The sequence below is a fragment of the Sciurus vulgaris genome, assembly GCF_902686455.1.
Source record: "Sciurus vulgaris genome assembly, chromosome: 10".
Classification (NCBI taxonomy): Eukaryota; Metazoa; Chordata; class Mammalia; order Rodentia; family Sciuridae; genus Sciurus; species Sciurus vulgaris.
Window position 1 is genome coordinate 25,712,196 of NC_136470.1, and position 19,360 is coordinate 25,731,555.

The 19,360-nt window shown below is 34.3% G+C and overlaps 1 protein-coding gene across 2 annotated transcripts in view; it reads left to right on the forward strand.

Annotated features, from left to right (window-relative positions):
* Positions 1-19,360, forward strand: part of TMPRSS15 (transmembrane serine protease 15) — a gene marked incomplete at its 5' end in the record, with an annotated part of 139,087 nt that overhangs the window by 52,316 nt on the left and 67,411 nt on the right. For both annotated transcript variants that reach the window (XM_079101223.1, XM_079101224.1), the window contains 4 exons: positions 1,830-1,970; positions 2,590-2,739; positions 11,544-11,649; positions 11,971-12,121. In XM_079101223.1, coding sequence (XP_078957349.1) covers positions 1,830-1,970; positions 2,590-2,739; positions 11,544-11,649; positions 11,971-12,121 — 548 coding nt within the window. The remainder of the gene's footprint in view (positions 1-1,829; positions 1,971-2,589; positions 2,740-11,543; positions 11,650-11,970; positions 12,122-19,360) is intronic.

Here is a 19,360-nt window from a genome sequence, read left to right on the forward strand (position 1 = left end):
TCATTGAGCCTTTACTGTGCATCAGTCACTGTTCCATATGGAAATGATTTACTCCTTACAACAAATTTTAACGGAAAATTTATTATCACAGAGAAAACTAAGGCACAGAAAAATCTAGTAAGACATAAAGAAAGAACTCAATTAAATACTGACTGAAACCCCAGCTCTGAATCACCACCTTCTACTGCCTTCATTTATGCATAAGATACATGTCTTTCATTGAATCTGTGGTTCAAGGAGAACTTAAAAATCTGAGGAAAGTTTTACAAAATATCTACAGACACATATTCTACACCCTTTGAAGAGGTTTGTCTGTATCTTTGAAGCAGGTTAATGGATCTCAGGACATACACCCTGAATCTATTTAGACCAGTACAATAACATTGGAAAATGCAGGAATCCTAGCACATCACAACCATCAAAGGTGCCATTGAGCCATGAGTCTCATTCACATCCAATCAGAAGCAATAGTGCCAGAGGATTCTTGCTTAGAAAGAAAGCAAGAAGGAGAAAGACATACAAGTTTAAAGGAAAGTTTCTGAAATATTTACAGGACCTTACGTGTCTAGACACTTATGAACTACAAAGATTTTCAACATGAGAGCACTTTTGGTTACACAGTTACATATGCTGGTAGGAGGAGCCTAAATAACCAATATAATTCTTCATTAGGAAACACTGGAGGACACACATTTTGGAGGAAAATATTAAGATGTGAATGAATGCCCGCTCATAATGTTTTTTTTATATTAGATTCTGTTAAGATTATCATATGCATCACAGTGTTTACTAATTTCTGCATGAGTATGGAATTTTCCATAGTTCATCAAATGTCTCTCTTTAAAACCCAAAAATATCAGTGATGCTTTGTCTATAGGTGTGGTCAATTTCACACACCAGAATCTGATGCCTAGTTCAGATTGCCCAACTGAAATGATAGATCATTCTTTCTTAATTTGTTTTTTCATTATGATCACCAATAAGAAACCCTTTTATACTTTTTTTATTCTGTATGCTCCCCAGATAATTTAAATATTTTATGTATATCTGTTTATGTGTGTATATCTGGACTTTACAAATAAAAAAATCTAAGACTGTTTCACCCTGAAAACAAATTTTCACACTCTTTGAGGTAATTTTGCCCCCTTTGAGAATATATATGCTAAGCTGTAAGTTGTACAAAAGGATATTTCATTTAACAATCATTTTATAAGACTTCATATGAAAACTCTACATCCCAAGCACTACAATAACCCTTGAGAATCAAAAATTGAAAGATAACCTTTGTGTGGCTTAGAGTTAAGCCAGAAAGAACAATGACAAACTCAATATAAAGTGCTATGGATTCAATACTTAATCACCAAGTATTATATTGAGATCCTACATTTATGTCAATAAAGAAACAAAGATATACTCTTGTTTTTACCATTGTGATCACAATTTAGCACATTTTGGTATGGCATGGGACATAACTGATAGAGCCAAACTATCTTTTGGTTTTAGAACTGTTTAAATTTTGTATTTCTTACAGGAATATTTTCAGTAAAGAAAAAATGCATCATTTGTTTTTAAACATGTATATAATGTATGTACCTACCAATTAAAAATGAAAAAGGTTTTTAAAACCATAAATATGTATAATAATTTGAAGATTTTCCAATGCTTAGAAGACACAATTCAATTAAAATAAATTAATCACAAGAGTAATGCTTTTAGTTAACTGAATGGTATCAAACAGATTGATAGTCAGTAAATCAAAAATTGATAAATGGATAAATGGATGGATGAATATATGCATACATATAACAGTAATTCATTTTCTTTTGTAGCCTCTCTTTGGGAAACTAATCCTGGCACAATTAGAATCTTTTCCAATCAAGTTACTATCACCTTTCTCATAGAATCTGATGAAAATGATTATATTGGCTTTAGTGCAACATATACTGCATTTAATAGCAGTGAGCTTAATAGTAAGTATTATTTATTTTTCTGCCTTTGAATTTTAATATTCCTAATATTATAATGGAATTTTAAAAGTATAAAGACCTAAAATGTTCATCATGCAAGCTCTGTAATGAGCATTTTTATGTATAGCTCCTTTAATTAATACTTAGAAAGAAATTATAAGTTAGTTCACATTCTTCATAGAAATCAAGTAACCAATTTGATAAAAATTATAAATTGATAGAAAATTAAATTAAAATGTTATATACTGCAAATATTACAAGTAAAATATTATTTGTTTAATTCAGAGCAGTTTGCACATAGACTTAATTTTTTGATCAAAATTCAGTTCTAAGGAGAAAGAAATTTGGGGAATAAATTTGTATGTGTAAAACAATGAAGATAAGATATAAAAATGAAATAACAAAAGCTTGTATTTGTTCTTCATAAATATGAGAAACAAATTAAATTTAACACAGTTGAAAACAAAAAGATTTTTTTGGACTAAATTAATGGAAAAGACTGGTTTTATATATCCCACTCAACTGTAAACTCTATGAAGTTAGCTTGCTTTTAATATAATCTAATATAACTGCTTCTAGCAGGAACTAAATTCAAGAGTTTTCTTTCATTCTTATTTCACAGATTATGAAAAAATTAACTGTAATTTTGAGGACGGCTTTTGTTTCTGGATCCAGGATCTAAATGATGACAATGAATGGGAAAGAATTCAGGGATCCACCTTTCCTCCTTTTACTGGACCAAATTTTGACCATACTTTTGGCAATATTACAGGTATGATTTTCATTTAATTCTTAAATTAAATAAAAGGAGTAGGTGAAAGCAATATTAAATCAAAAAGATTTTATAGAACTTTTTCTTAAAATCATGACCTAATAAATGCATTTAAATAAAAAATAATAATCAAATAGGCAAGTAAAATTTAATGTTTCAAAAATATACTTTTACCTTATATATTCATTCAGCATATGTTCCAGAATACACAAAAAGTTCATTAGAAAAAAGGAGACAAGTTGTTGTTCTATATTTGTCACTTAGTAACTAAATAGATTTATGTGAGGTAATTTCCTTTTCAGAGTGTTGGTCTGCTTTGCCCGAATTTTATTTTCTGATTATTCATTGCTAGTGCACAGAAATACAATCCATTTGTGTATTGATCTTATACCCTGCAGTCTTCACGAACGTGTTAGCTCAGTTTATTTTTAATGAATTCTTAGAATTTTTATATATAATATCATATCACTTTGCAGTAGAGATAAGTGGACTTTTTCTGGAAGGCCCAGGGATGCTAGATCACAGTCTTAAGGGAAGGCTGTGATCTGTAAATACATTTTCATGAAAATGTGCTATTAGAATTGGATTCCTGGTGGAAACATTAACATCAGAGACAATAGTATTTGACAAAGAAAACCAGAATCATAAAGAAGAATCAGGAGATAAAGCTCCTTTAACAATGTGCAATTCTAGACATTAAGAATACAGATCACATATCACCAATTCTAAAATCGATGAAAAGTTTCAAGTTGAAACAATTTTGACTTCATGAGTAAATTCTGTATAATTTTTTGTCTAAATCAAGCAGCTTAGAGCAAAACAAAATCTAAACACATGTACTTTGCTACTTGTTATGAATAGTTACTTCTGTTATGAAGATCAATTGTTTCACTTTTATCCCATGAAAAGTAAATGATTAATTTAATGCTAATTATGAGTAACAGAGCTAAATAACACTAAAGGGTTAATTTACTCAGAGTAGTAATGTTTCTAATAAATCCTGAATCTTTAGACAGTGACACCCTAAAATATTAAAATGTGCTTCATCATACTACACCTTGATCAAAATAATTTTCTAAAAAATGAATTATTTTAATCAATGTTCATAATCATCACTAAGAGCTCCTTTCCATTTATTATTTCACTCCTTTGAGAAGCTTTTGGTGAGCCCCAGGCCCTATTCAAAATACTCAGAATTCATTTATGAACAAAATAAATCAGATTTCCTGCTTTCATAGATCACACAATCTACAAAGGAAAATAGAAAATAAGCAGAATATATAAAAGGTAATTAACGTTCTGATAAGTTAATCGTAGATGAGTAGTCTGAAAAACCGTAAACCTTGGCAAAGGAAAGGGGAATGGCATGTGTTAAAGTGCCATTATATTTAAAATAAGGTAATCAGGTTCAGGGTCATTGAAAGTGACATATGAATCAAAACGTTAAACAATTAAGGAATTACCACATAGATTATTCTAGACAGAGGGAATGAACAGAGCTAAGATGCTAAAGGGGAGCATGTCCAACCTGTTTGAAGATGAGCCAGGAGGACAGGATACCTGGAGTGCAATGATTAGGGCAGAGGGTTCAGATGATGATGCCTTTTCTATGGATCTGACTATTTCTCTGAGCGAAATAAGAAGATAATTGAGATTTGTGAGCACTGGAGTGGAAGGTTTCACTCTGGTAGTTGCAGAACAGTATATGGAAGGACAAGAGGAGAGACACCTGGTATATTAGTCAGCTATTTGTTGCTGTCATCGACATATCTCACATAAACAAATTTAAAGGAGGATAAAGAAATTATTTATTTTTGGGGGGGTACCGGGCATTGAACTCAGGGCCACTTGACCACTGAGCCACATCCACAACCCTATGTTGTGTTTTATTTAGAGAAAGGGTCTCACTGAGTTGCTTAGCACTTGCCATTGCTAAGGCTAGCTTTGAACTTGAGATCCTCCTGTCTCAACCTCCAGAGCCACGGGGATTACAGGCGTGTGCCACCACTTCCAGCAAGGAAGAAAAATTTATTTTGGCTCATATTTACAGAGATTTTCAGTCCACGGTCAGCTGGTTCTATTCCTATCTGTTTGAGGTGAGGAAGAATATCATGGTGGAAAGGCGGAGCAGAGGGAAGCTGCTCAGTTCATGGAAGTCATGAAGCAAGGGGGTGGGAGGGCAGGAAAAATATGTAGTCCCCAAGGACATACCCTTAGTGACTTGCATCCTCCAGCCATGCCCATCTGCCTGCAGTTTCCACCACCTCCCAGTCATTCATTCAACTACTAATGAATTTATTCCCAGAGAGGTCGAAGGCCTCATGATCCTGACGTTTTCCCAAACTCCACCTCTGAACCTGGCTGCACTGAGGATTACATCTTCAAATTACTAGACTGTGGGGGATATTTAAGACCCAAACCATAACACAGAGAGACTAGTGCAAGGCTGTCCTTTAATATAGATATTTAGAAGTCAGCTTTTTCACTGCTATGACTAAAAGATCCGACCAGAACAATTGTAGAGGAGGATAAGTCATTTGGAGGCTTACAGTTTCAGAGGTCTCAGTCCATAGACAGTTAGGTCCACATCTCTGGGCTCAAGGTGAGGCTGAACATAATGGTGAAAATGTTTGTCAGAGAGAAGCAGCTCACATGGCGATCAGGAAGCAAAGAGAGAGACTCCACTCTCTACATATAAATATATACCCCCAAACCAAGCTCCCAGTTCTCACCTCCTCCAGTCATACCCTACCACTTCCATTACCACTCACTTAATCCCTATCAGGGAATTAATTCACTGATTGGGTTAAGACCCTTGCAACCCAATCATTTCTCTTCTGAACCTTTCTGCATTGTCTCACACATCAGTGTTTGGGGGACACCTCATATCCAAATCATAACATTAGACAAGAGGTCAAGGGATTCAGATCAGGGAGCAGATGTGGTGAGAAGAGGTCAGGTTCTAGATAGTCTGAAAGGAGTAAAAATAGAGTATTGCAAATTTAGTTACCAGTGTGGACCTACACATAAAAAATTTGCTTTATGTAGATGGCCCAATCCTATAAAGCCAAAAGTATTTAGTATTGAGAATGGTGACATGCATATCCTCCCACATAATTAATCTTCTCTGAATAAATTATATCCCAGAGCCTGATCCGCCATGGATAAATTAGTAACATACAAGAGGAAGACTAACTCCTATACAATAGTCACTCTAGCCCTCTATAGAAGGCCTAATAGTCAAATAATCTGATAAGTTTTTCCCCACAGTGTAATAAAAAAAAATCTCTACCACAGTTGGACAAGAGTAGTTACAGAAAGTGAAGAAAGTATTTATATCTATTGACTATGACAGATACCTTTTATGTAGTTGAAATCCTTGACATTCAAATTATCATTTTTCTACTTTTATGTCATCATAATAAGAGATAAAATAATTCCACTGATATTTGAGGAGTGTTAGTGCATTACAGGAGAGAAAAGGTTTCAGGTTGCCCACAGATTACATAACCAAAGAAAGCAGATGAAACTGACGAAAGGGAAGCAGGTTGAATGTCAGATGGAGATTTTAAATAGTTGGGTGGGAAATGGGGTCTCAGAAGAAAGTCATATAGCAGGAGTTACTTAAAATTAGACAAGGTAGAGCAGGTCAGAGCACACCAGAGGCAGAGAGGTAATGAGGACCACCGTAGGTCTTAATAGGTTCTCTCCAGCTCTCAAACCTGAGATTTCATAATCTACCAGCCATTCACCCCCAGGGGTATTTTTCTTCCAACTGGCTTTTTTATGTGTCAGAACATCCTACATCTGAAATGGAAGAGAATTAAGTCTATCCTGCTGTTCCTCTTATCCATGTAGGGGATTTTTTTGTTCTTTGCCTTCACTTTAAATGACAGGAAGGCCTAAATGAAACAGATGAACTTCGAATTTGCATGACTTTAGGGAAGAACATCTAAGTCGCTTCCATTTTCCAGATCTTCTAAAGAACTCTCCCTTGGTGGAGCCACAGCTCCTAAATCTGTGTGCTGTCAATGTGCAGTTTTCTCTTTACTTCTCAGAAACGAGGGAATTGGAAGAAATGGAAGCACTGATGCAGGGCAGCATCTCGGGGTGTTCAGAAGTGGCTGATTTGTTCAGAACACACAGGGAAAGGGAGTTTAGTAATATGTAAGTCTTCAGAAATGGAAGGGTCACCAATGGACTAGAAAGCTCAAAGAAAGTGTTTTTTTTTTTTTTTTCCTTTCCTTTTTCAAGGAAATCATAATTGTTTCTATTGCTCTGGGAAAAGCATCTACAGAACTAAAGATCATTTAAATGTAGACCCTGCAGTCTTAGCAAGTTTTAAATCTCAGACTTTTCATTTAGGCAAATTATCTATTCTCTTTCTCTCTCTCTTTGCCTCAGTTTTCTTATCCAGAAAGTGAAATAGATGATAATAGGACCCAAGTTTAAGAGGCATGTTATAAACATTCAATTGATTACTATGTTTAAAAAAATTTAGAAAAATGCCTGACACACAGAAAGTGCTATATAAATGTTAGGTTTTGTAACTATTTTCTCTTCATGCCACAAAAGTATTCAGAGGTAAAAATTGTCTGTGGTACTGTTCTAAGTAGCATACTGGGGAGTAAAACAGTTATTTGACTCAATTTTCAAGAGTGTGCTAAGCTTTTAGATGTAGTTCGTAGCATACAAATTTTTTACAAGTGTAACTTTAGTGTTTTCAAAGTAATATCCTTGTTTTCTTATCTTTCCTGTGATGCTGAATTTTAGAAAATAATACTGTCTATTATTGATAGAATCTGACTGAATTCCAACCATTCCCCAACCTACACTTTGAATACCCTTCATTTACCGTGCCCAGTTCATTTCACGTACACACCTCTCACAAAGCTCCTTCTATGGACCTTTTCTTCAGAGAGAGCTCCAGGTTTCCAGAATGCAGGGCTGTCTCCAGGTTCTGTTCTCTGCCTCAGCATCACACACACACTCTTCTCTTGAACTGAGTTGTTCACAAAGAGGTTAGGTTTTGTTTATGGAGAAGTAGGCCAAAAAATTTACACAAAGCAGTTTTAGGAAAAGCCTAATGGCTCAAGAAAGGGGTAGACTGTGTGCTTAAATTAACAAAACATATTCAATTTTCTGGGTTTTAAACCAACTCAGAAGTTAATGCTGAGAGCCCTAGAAGACATTTCAAGAAAGTTGAAGGTTTTAAAAGATTTTATCATTTGACCATATGATTTCCATGTTTACGGAAAATATGTTTAATCATTCCATTTTGTATTGAACTTTAATAAACATAAAAGTAAATTAAATCAGCATAAAAATGTATTAAACAAAAGTTAACTAATCCATATAGAAAATACAAATATGAACAAGGTACCTTTCTTTCTCCCAAACTTCTAGCTAGTTTAAAAAGCTAAATGTTGGGACTAGGTGTTGTTTCAGAGATAGAGCATTTACCTGGCATATGTGAGGTCCTGTGTTCTATCCCAGCATCTCACTCACAGAGACACACACACACAAACACACACAAAGATCACATATTTGTAAATAAAACACACAACAGATTATGTTAACAAACATCAGATAAGTATAGCATGCCATTAATAATTCAAAAAAAAATGGATGCTTCTCACTGGAAGAATTTCTTAAGGAGATGACAATTTGATTAAAATGATCTCAAAAAATAGTAGGATTTTAACAAGACATAAACAGAAGAGAAAATACAAGGGCCGGAAAATAGGGGAAATAATAAGACACAAAAGGTAATAAAACTTCTAGATGTTTGAAAATATTAAAATAAATATATGAAATTACTACAGATAGAAGAATTATAAAAACTATGGCTGGAAGATATTGAGGTTTAAGACAGAGACCTCAAATCTGAGTGAATTTTTACTTGATTTTGTTACTAGGAAAAAAAGAGACAGTGATCTTGAATAAAGGTTCAATTAGACTGCACACAAGGAAGCATTATCAAGTAATGGCGTAGGTGATGAAGAACTCCCAAGGAGGGGTAGAGATCTTAGACTAAGGCACACTTGGAAATAAAAAAAAGAAATGATGATGGTGACATAATTCATCATTTCTAATGTTGGGATGTTCTCCTGCATCTGATAAGATTTCCAGAAAAAATACTATGTGAATATCTAGTTTCCTACTCTGAGTGGAATCAACTGGGTGTACGATTCATTGAGAACACATCAAATAATGAAGACTATAAGCTTTTCATTACTGTGACCCAAATATCTGACAAGAACAACTTAGAGAAGGAAAAGTTTATTTTGGCTCATGGTTTCAGAGGTTAAGTCCATGAAGCCAACTCCATAGCTCTGAACTCAAGGTGAGGCAGAACAACATGGTGGACCAAAGTGGTGTAGGAGCACTACTCCATTCATGGACCCAGGAAGCAGAGAGAAAGGGAAAGAAGGCCAAAGGAAAAATGAAACTCCCAGTGACCCAACCTTCCAGCCACACCCCACCTTCCTATAGTTATTGCCCAAGTAGTCCATTCAAACTAGAATGAAATGATTAGGTCACAGTTCTCACAATCAAATCATTTCCCCTCTGAATATTCCTGCATTCACATGAGCTTTTGGGGAACATCTTACACCCAAACCTTAATAAGATGCAAACTTAAAATTGATCACATTGAAATTATTGAAGGCAAAAAGGATATAATAAAATCTTGAGAAGACAGAAGAGACAAAATAGTGGCCCTTAAATATTTTTTATCACATTTTTTTTTTTTTTCAGTGCTGGGGATTGAACCCAGAGCTTTGCTCTTGCTGGGCAAGTACTCTACCATAGAGCTATACCCCAACCCCTCCTTAAACATTTTCATCTTATCCATTTTGCTCCCAGAGGTCAGACTTAGAAACAATATATGCATAAATGTGTAATCTTAAAAAATTCTAATCATATTGAAATGAAATTCACTGCCTTGGAATGAAGTGATCCCTAATGCATCTGGCATGTATTAAACAAGATCTCACAGGCAAATTATTGTGAAATTTAAGGACTCTTAGCTGGTTAGACTGACTATATTTTTAGGTAATTTTGTCAAGGATGCCTTTATCTTCTACTTTGTTAAAGAGTTAAGCAATATCACAGAAATAGTAATTTAATATTATGTATTATTTTACTACATTTCATGATGTATAAATCTATATGATATTTGCTATGTTGTGCTTATTTGTTTATTCATTTACTTATTTAAGTAAAGTTTATAAAGTACTAGAGTGTATATAATTAATTTGCTTTATGTGTATATAAAGTCTTATCTTGATGACTAAAAATCCTATGTATATTACAATTTAATGAGTAAATAACAGACTCAAAATGTTTCAAATCATAACCAATTGTGTATGAATGTGGTCAAACATAAAGAGGAGCATAAAATGTGTTTGTGTTCTACAATTTCAACTAACTACAAATATTTCTCAAGAGTTTAATCATTTCTTTACTTTTCTATGGTGTTAGTGATATTTTAGTTATTTTTCCCCTACTGTCCTAAGCAACCAAAGATAGAGTCTCCTCAAAATGGATTTAGAGTTGGGCATTTAAAGAGTGGGTTTTGGAAGCTCTCCTCTATATCTATGCTGCTCTTTTTCATTGGGTTATATAACTGAGCACTAAATAGCTAGAATGATTATTCATGAAATATCATAGCATATATAAATATGCATAATGTATTAGTAAAATAACATGTTAAACATTTATTTTTATTTTATACTTTATGATCAACTCAAATGAAAGTGCATAGATTACATTTATTAAGATTTTTGACCATAATTTCACCTTGATAAAACACTTATTTATTCTGAGTAACTTTTGCCTCCCTGGTCTAAAGATGCATTTATGTACCTATAGGAAGTCTTACTAGTATTTCTTTTTTTCATGTCTTGTTCTTACTCTGCATGTTATAAATATATGAATTTGGATTTTATATGCAACATTTCCTATATTTTTTTTTTTCTGTTGGTAGGCACAGGAGAGAAGATGCTTGATCTCAAGCAAACTCTAAATTTCAGCATTTCATAAAAACTGCATTGCAATTGAATTAGATTAATCTAATATTTTACTTGCTTCATATCATATCTCATTACATGTTCCCTGCTTCCTATCATAATATATGAGGGGTAAACTAAAAATGAAATAAATTTCCCTAAGAAAATGTTCAAGATGTTCTTATCCAACAACACTTTGTACACTTCCGATGATGCACATCACTGATTGGAATAATGAATTCTAGACCAGACAGCACTTTATGCAGTGGCCTGTGCCGTTTTAAAAGCTTTTACATGGATTAACATGCTTCCTGCTCCTCTGTGACCTGATTAGTTGTCATTCAAAGTAACACAGGAAGATGAAAACACTATAAAATTAAGTAAATTCTTATTTGCAGACATGTAATATAGTAAATGTGATATTAAACACATTTGAAATGCTTTACATTGCCTTCCGATGTGAATTTAAACACTTGGGTATATCATGAGTTACAAACCAGCATATCTTCATACCCACATGTACTGATTGTCTCTAAAAATTTGAATCCATCAAAACATTTAGCAAATTGGAATTAAAGTAGAAGGTTGTCAGTTGTGACCTGATTTTCCTAAATACCAGTTTGTTATGACAGAGGTGCTGCTTTCTGGACTCAAGTCCAAGGTCCTACCTACTATGCAAAAGTATCTTTTCTAATGTTTTTACCTTATAGTTTCTTATTTATGAATAATATGTCTCACAGAATGAAAATGTTAATATTTAAGCAAGTGAAAACCTTTCCTTTGTTTTTACAGGATTTTACATTTCTACACCAACTGGACCAGGAGGGAGAAGAGAAAGAGTTGGACTCTTGAGCCTCCCATTGGAGCCCACTTTGGAGCCAGCCTGTCTTAGTTTCTGGTATGTTTCTGTGCACTCGTTTCTTAGTTTCTGGTAAGACACATATTAAATGTTATCCTATTTGATGAGTAACATTGCCTTTCTCAGGGTACCAGTCTCAGATTCCACTAACAAGTTGGTCAAAGTTTTAAGGCATGCACTATTACTTTTCCAATTTATAGAAAAGTAAAACATTGGAACACTCCCCTCCCCTCCCCCAGCAATTCCCACATCCAAAGGAAAATAGGATATAGAAAAGACAGTAAAGGATTTAGAAGAACCTAAAACACATTTACTCTAATATGGTAGGAATCCAAACATTTCTTCTTATTTCCAAACTAGGTATTATATGTATGGTGAAAATGTATATAAATTAAGCATTAATATCAGCAATGACAAAAACATGGAGAAGACTGTTTTCCAAAAGGAAGGAAATTATGGAGAAAATTGGAACTACGGACAAGTAACATTAAATGAAACAGTGGAATTTAAGGTTTGCAAAACACATTGTGATTTGTATTTGTATTCTTTTTTCTAGTATTGATGCACGTATAGTTTACCATGACACAGTGAAAAACTAAAAATTTATTTTCTAAAGATTTCCAAATCATTTTCTCTATTTTCTAAACTACCTTAGTTTTTCTTTGATCACCTTTATTTTAATTTATTCATTGTCTTTTTTGGTTATCAAAATAATTTTTTTTTGTTTCAAAGGATAGCATCAATAAAGTGAAAGTACAGCTCACAGAATGGCAGAAAATATTTGCCAATTACATATCTAAAGATTTTGACATGCAGAACATAAGAAAATATATAAATGTCCAATGCATACATAAAAAGATTCTCAGCTTCATTAGTAGTTAGGGAAATGCTTGTCAAAACCACAATGAGATACCACTTCATGCATATTAGGATGGCTATAATAAAAAGATGCAATTACAAGTATTTGTGATGTGAAATTAGCAACCTCATATCTTTTTAAAATTTTTTAATTTTTTTATTATTTTTTTTATTTTTTACAGACTGCATTTTGATTCATTGTACATAAATGGGGTATATCATTTCATTTCTATAGTTGTACATGATGTAGATTCATACCATTTGTGTAATCATACATGTACATAGGGTAATGATGTCTGTCTCATTCCACCAGTTTTCATACCCCCCTCCCTCTCATTTCCTTCTACATAAGCTAAAATTCCTCCATTCTTCTCTCATTTCCCAGCCCCCCACTCCACTTATATATAATCACCCACTTACCAGGGAAAATATTAAGCCTTTGGTTTTATGGGATTGGTTTATTTCACTTAGCATAATATTCTCCAACTCCATCCATTTATCTACAAATGCCATAATATTATTATTCTTTGTGGCTGAATAATATTCCACTGTGTATATATACCATAGTTTCTTTATTCATTCCTCTGTTGAAGAGCATCTAGATTGGTTCCACAATCTAGCTATTTGAACTAAGCTGCTATAAACACTGATGTGGCTGCATTACTGTAGTATGCCGATTTTAATTCCTTTGGGTGTAACCAAGGAGTGGGATAACTGGTCAAAATGTGGGTCCATTCCAAGTTTTCTGAGGATTCTCCACATTACTTCCCAGAGTGTCTGCACCAATTTGCAACTCCACCAGCAATGTACAAGTGTTCCTTTTTCCCCACATTCACACCAACATCTATTATTGTTTGTGTTCTTGATAACAGTCATTTTAATTGGAGTAAGATGAAATCTTAGAGTTGCTTTAATTTGTATTTCTCTAATTACTAGAGATGTTGAACACTTTTTCATATATTTATTAATCACCGGTATGTGTTCTTCTGTAAAGTGTCTGTCCAGTTCCTTGGCCCATTTATTGTATCGATTCTTTGTATTTTTGGTGCAAAGTTTTGTAAGTTCTTTATAAATTTTGGAGGTAAGTGCTCTATCTGAAGTATGTGGGAATAGATTCTCTCTCATTCAGTAGGCTCTCTTTTCACGTTATTGATAATATCCTTTGCTGAGAGAAAGCTTTTTAGTTTGAGTCCATTCCATTTATTGATTCTTGCTTTAATTTCTTGTGCTTTGGGAGTCTTGTTAAGGTAGTCTGATCCTAAGCCAACAGGATGAAGATTTGGACCTACTTTGTCTTCTATTTGATGCAGGGTCTCTGGTCTAATTCCTAAGTCCTTGATTCATTTTGAGTTGAGTTTTGTGAAGGGTGAGAGATAGAAGTTGAATTTCATTTTACTGCATATGAATTTCTAGTTTTTCCAGCAACATTTGTTGAACAGGCTATCTTTTCTTCATTGTATATTTTTGGCTCCTTTGCCTAGTGCATTTATAAGTCAAATACATGTGTCTTCTATTCTGTATCATTAGTCTGTCTATTTTGATGCAAACACCATGCTGTTTTTGTTACTATTGCTCTGTAGTATAGTTTAAGGTGTGGTATTGTGATACCTCCTGCTTCACTTTTCCTGCTAAGGATCGTTTTGGGTATTTGAGGTCTCTTATTCTTCCACATGAAGTTCATAACTGCTTTCTCTATTTCTATGAGGAATGTCATTGAGAATTAAATTGGAATTGCATTGAATCTGCATAGCACTTTTGGTAGATTGACCATTTTGACAATATTAATTCTGCCTATCCAAGAACATGGGAGATCTTTACATCTTCTAAGGTTTTCTTTAATTTCTTTCTTTAGTGTTCCGTAGTTTTCATTGTAGAGGTCTCTCACTTCTTATGTTTGATTGATTCCCAAGTTTGTTTGTTTATTTTTTTGAGGCTGTCGTGAATGGAGTGGCTTTCCTAATTTCTCTTTCAGTGGATTCATCACTTATGAATAGGAATGCATTAGATTTATGTTTATTGATTTTATATTCTGCTACTTTTTTTTTTTTATTGTAAACAAATGGGATACATGTTGTTTCTCTGTTTGTACATGGCGTAAAGGCATACCATTTGTGTAATCATAAATTTACATAGAGCAATGTTGTTTGATTCATTCTGTTATTTTTTTCCCTTCCCCCCACCCCTCCCACCCCTCTTTACCCTCTATACAGTAGTTCCTTCCTCCATACTTGCCCCCCTCCCTAACCCTAACTCTAACCCTTCCCTCCACCCCATTATGTGTCAACCTCCACTTATTAGCGATATCATTCGTCCTTTGGCTTTTTGAGATTGGCTTATCTCACTTAGCATGATATTCTCCAATTTCATCCATTTGCCTGCAAATGTCATAATTTTATCATTCTTTATGGCTGAGTAATATTCCATAGTATATATATACCACATTTTCTTTATCCACTCATCAATTGAAGGGCATCTAGGTTGGTTCCACAGTCTGGCTATTGTGAATTGAGCAGCTATGAACATTGATGTGGCTGTATTTCTGTAGTATGCAGATTTTAAGTCCTTTGGGTATAGGCCAAGGAGTGGGATAGCTGGGTCAAATGGTGGTTCCATTCCAAGTTTTCTAAGGAATCTCCACACTGCTTTCCATAGTGGCTGCACTAATTTGCAGTCCCACCAGCAGTGTATGAGTGTACCTTTCTCCCCACATCCTCGCCAACACCTGTTGTTGCTCGTATTCTTGATAATCGCCATTCTAATTGGGGTGAGATGGAATCTTAGGGTGGTTTTGATTTGCATTTCTCTTATTACTAGAGATGTTGCACATTTTTCCATGTTTGTTGATTGCTTGTAGATCTTCTTCTGTGAAGTGTCTATTCATTTCCTTAGCCCATTTGTTGACTGGACTGTTTGAATTCTTGGAGTAGAGTTTTTTGAGTTCTTTATAGATTCTGGAGATTAGTGCTCTATCTGAAGTATGATTGGCAAAGATATTCTCCCACTCTGTAGGCTCTTTCTTCGCATTGCTGATAGTTTCCTTTGCTGAGAGAAAGCTTTTTAGTTTGAATCTATCCCAGTGGTTGATTCTAGCTTTTATTTCTTGTGCTATGGGAGTCCTGTTAAGGAAGTCTGGTCCTAGACCAACAAGGTGAAGATTTGGACCTACTTTTTCTTCTATAATCTGCAGGGTCTCTGGTCTGATTCCGAGGTCCTTAATCCATTTTGAGTTTAGTTTCGTGCATGGTGAGAGATATGGGTTTAGTTTCATTCTGTTGCATATGGATTTCCAATTCTCCCAGCACCATTTGTTGAAGAGGCTATCTTTTCTCCATTGCATATTTTTGGCCCCTTTGTCTAGTATGAGAAAATTGTATTTATTTGGGTTTGTGTCCGTGTCCTCTATTCTGTACCATTGATCTACCTTTCTATTTTGGTACCAATACCATGCCGTTTTTGTTACTATTGCTTTGTAGTAGAGTTGAAGATCTGGTATTGCAATACCCCCTGTTTCACTCTTCCTGCTAAGGATTGCTTTAGCTATTCTGGGTTTCTTATTCTTCCAGATGAATTTCATAATTGCCTGCTCTATTTCTGTAAGGTACGTCATTGGGATTTTAATTGGAATTGCATTGAATTTGTATAGCACTTTAGGTAGTATGGCCATTTTGACAATATTAATTCTTCCTATCCAAGAACATGGAAGATCTTTCCATCTTCTAAGGTGTTCTTTAATTTCTTTCTTTAGTGTTGTATAGTTCTCATTGTAGAGGTCTTTCACCTCTTTTGTGAGATTGATTCCCAAGTATTTTATTTTTTTCGAGGCTATTGTGAATGGGGTAGTTTTCCTAATTTCTCTTTCTGAAGATTCATCACTTATGTATAAAAATGCGTTGGATTTATGGGCATTGATCTTGTAACCTGCTACTTTACTGAAATCACTTATGAGTTCTAAGAGTTTTCTGGTGGAATTTCCAGGTTCCTCTAAATATATAATCATGTCATCAGCGAACAGGGATAGTTTGAGTTCTTCTTTTCCAATTCGTATCCCTTTAATTTCTTTGGTTTGTCTAATTGCTCTGGCCAGAGTCTCAAGAACGATGTTGAATAGAAGTGGTGAAAGAGGGCATCCCTGCCTTGTTCCAGTTTTTAGGAGGAATGCTTTCAGTTTTTCACCATTTAGAATGATATTAGCCATGGGCTTAGCATAAATGGCCTTTACAATATTAAGGAATGTTCCCACTATCCCTATTTTTTCTAGTGTTTTGAGCATGAAGGGGTGCTGTATTTTATCAAATGCTTTTTCTGCATCTATTGAAATAATCATGTGATTCTTGACTTTAAGTCTATTAATATGGTGAATTACGTTTATTGATTTCCTGATGTTGAACCAACCTTGCATCCCTGGGATGAAACCCACTTGATCATGGTGCACTATCTTTTTAATATGTTTTTGTATGCGATTTGCTAAAATTTTGTTGAGAATTTTTGCGTCGATGTTCATTAAGGATATTGGTCTGAAATTTTCTTTCCTTGATGAGTCTCTGTCTGGTTTAGGTATCAGTGTGATATTGGCTTCATAGAATGAGTTTGGGAGGGTTCCCTCCTCTTCTATTTTATGGAATACTTTGAGAAGTATTGGAATGAGCTCTTCCTTAAAGGTTTTGTAGAACTCGGCTGAGAACCCATCTGTTCCCGGACTTTTCTTTATTGGTAGGCTTTTGATGACTTCTTCTATTTCAGTACTTGAAATTGGTCTATTTAAATTGTTTATGTCCTCCTCATTCAGTTTAGGCAATTCATATGTCTCTAGAAACCTGTTGATGTCTTCGAAATTTTCTATTTTGTTGGAGTATAGATTTTCAAAATAGCTTCTAATTATGTTTTGTATTTCCATCCTGTCTGTTGTGATATTTCCTTGTTCATTCCGAATTTTAGTGATTTGGGTTTTCTCTCGTCTTCTCTTTGTTAGTGTGGCTAAAGGTTTATCAATTTTGTTTATTTTTTCGAAGAACCAACTATTTATTTTGTCAATTTTTTGTATTGTTTCTTTTGTTTCAATTTCATTGATTTCAGCTCTGAGTTTAACAATTTCCTGTCTTCTACTACTTTTGGTGCTGTTCTGTTCTTCTTTTTCTAAGGCTTTGAGCTGTAGTGTTAGGTTGTTTATTTGTTGAGTTTTACTTCTTTTATTAAATGCGCTCCATGAAATAAATTTCCCTCTAAGTACTGCTTTCATAGTGTCCCAGAGATTTTGATATGATGTTTCTTTGTTCTCATTTACCTCTAAGAATTTTTTAATTTCCTTCCTAATATCTTCTGTTATCCATTCATCATATAATAGCATATTGTTTAATCTCCAGATGTTGGAATAGTTTCTGTGTTTTACTCTTTCATTTATTTCTAACTTCAATCCATTATGATCTGATAGAATACATGCTAGTGTCTCTATCTTCTTGTATTTGCTAACATTAGCTTTGTGGCATAATATATGGTCTATTTTAGAGAAGGATCCATGTGCTGCTGAGAAGAAAGTGTATTCATTCTTGGTTGGATGGAATATTCTATAAATGTCCGTTAAGTCTAAATTATTGATTGTGTTGTTGAGATCTATGGTTTCTTTGCTCAATTTTTGTCTGGAAGATCTGTCCAGTGGTGAGAGCGGCGTGTTAAAATCACCTAGTATTATTGTGTTGTGGTCTATTTGGTTTCTGAAATTGAGAAGGATTTGTTTGACATACATAGATGAGCCACTGTTTGGGGCATAGATGTTTATGATTGTTATATCTTGCTGATTTATGCTTCCCTTAAGCAGTATGAAATGACCTTCTTTATCCCTTCTGACTAACTTTGGCTTGAAGTCCACATTATCGGAAATGAGGATGGATACTCCAGCTTTTTTGCTGAGTCCATGTGCATGGTATGTTTTTCCCCATCCTTTCACCTTTAATCTATGGGTATCTTTTTCTATGAGGTGAGTCTCTTGCAGGCAACATATTGTTGGATCTTTCTTTTTAATCCAGTCTGCCAGTCTATGTCTTTTGATTGATGAATTCAGGCCATTAACATTCAGGGTTATTATAGAGAAATGATTTGGTTTCCCGGTCATTTGGTTCATTTTTAAAATTTTGTTTATTTATTTGTTTGACACAACTTGTTTCCTCCTTTATTTGACAATTCCTTTAGGATAATTCCTCCCTTTGCTGATTTGCTTCTTTGTTTTTCATCTCTTCCTCATGGAATATTTTGTTGAGAATGTTCTGTAATGCTGGCTTTCTTTTTGTAAATTCTTTTAGCTTTTGTTTATCATGGAAGGATTTTATTTCATCGTCAAATTTGAAGGTAAGTTTTGCTGGGTATAAGATTCTTGGTTGGCATCCATTTTCTTTCAGTGCTTGAAAAATGTTGTTCCAGGACCTTCTAGCTTTTAGGGTCTGGATTGAAAAATCTGCTGATATGCGTATTGGTTTCCCCCTGAATGTAATTTGGTTCTTTTCTCTCACAGCCTTTAAAATTCTGTCTTTATTTTGTATGTTAGGTATTTTCATTATAATGTGCCTTGGTGTGGGTCTGTTGTAATTTTGTGTATTTGGAGTCCTGTAAGCCTCTTGAACTTGATTTTCCATTTCATTCTTCAGATTTGGGAAATTTTCTGATATTATTTCATTGAATAGGTTGTTCATTCCTTTGGCTTGTTTCTCTAGGCCTTCCTCAATCCCAATAATTCTTAAATTTGGCCTTTTCATGATATCCCATAGTTCTTGTAGATTCTGTTCATGATTTCTTACCATCTTCTCTGTTTGTTCAGCTTTGTTTTCAAGGTTAAATATTTTGTCTTCAATGTCTGAGGTTCTGTCTTCCAGGTGTTCTATCCTATTGGATATGCTTTCCATGG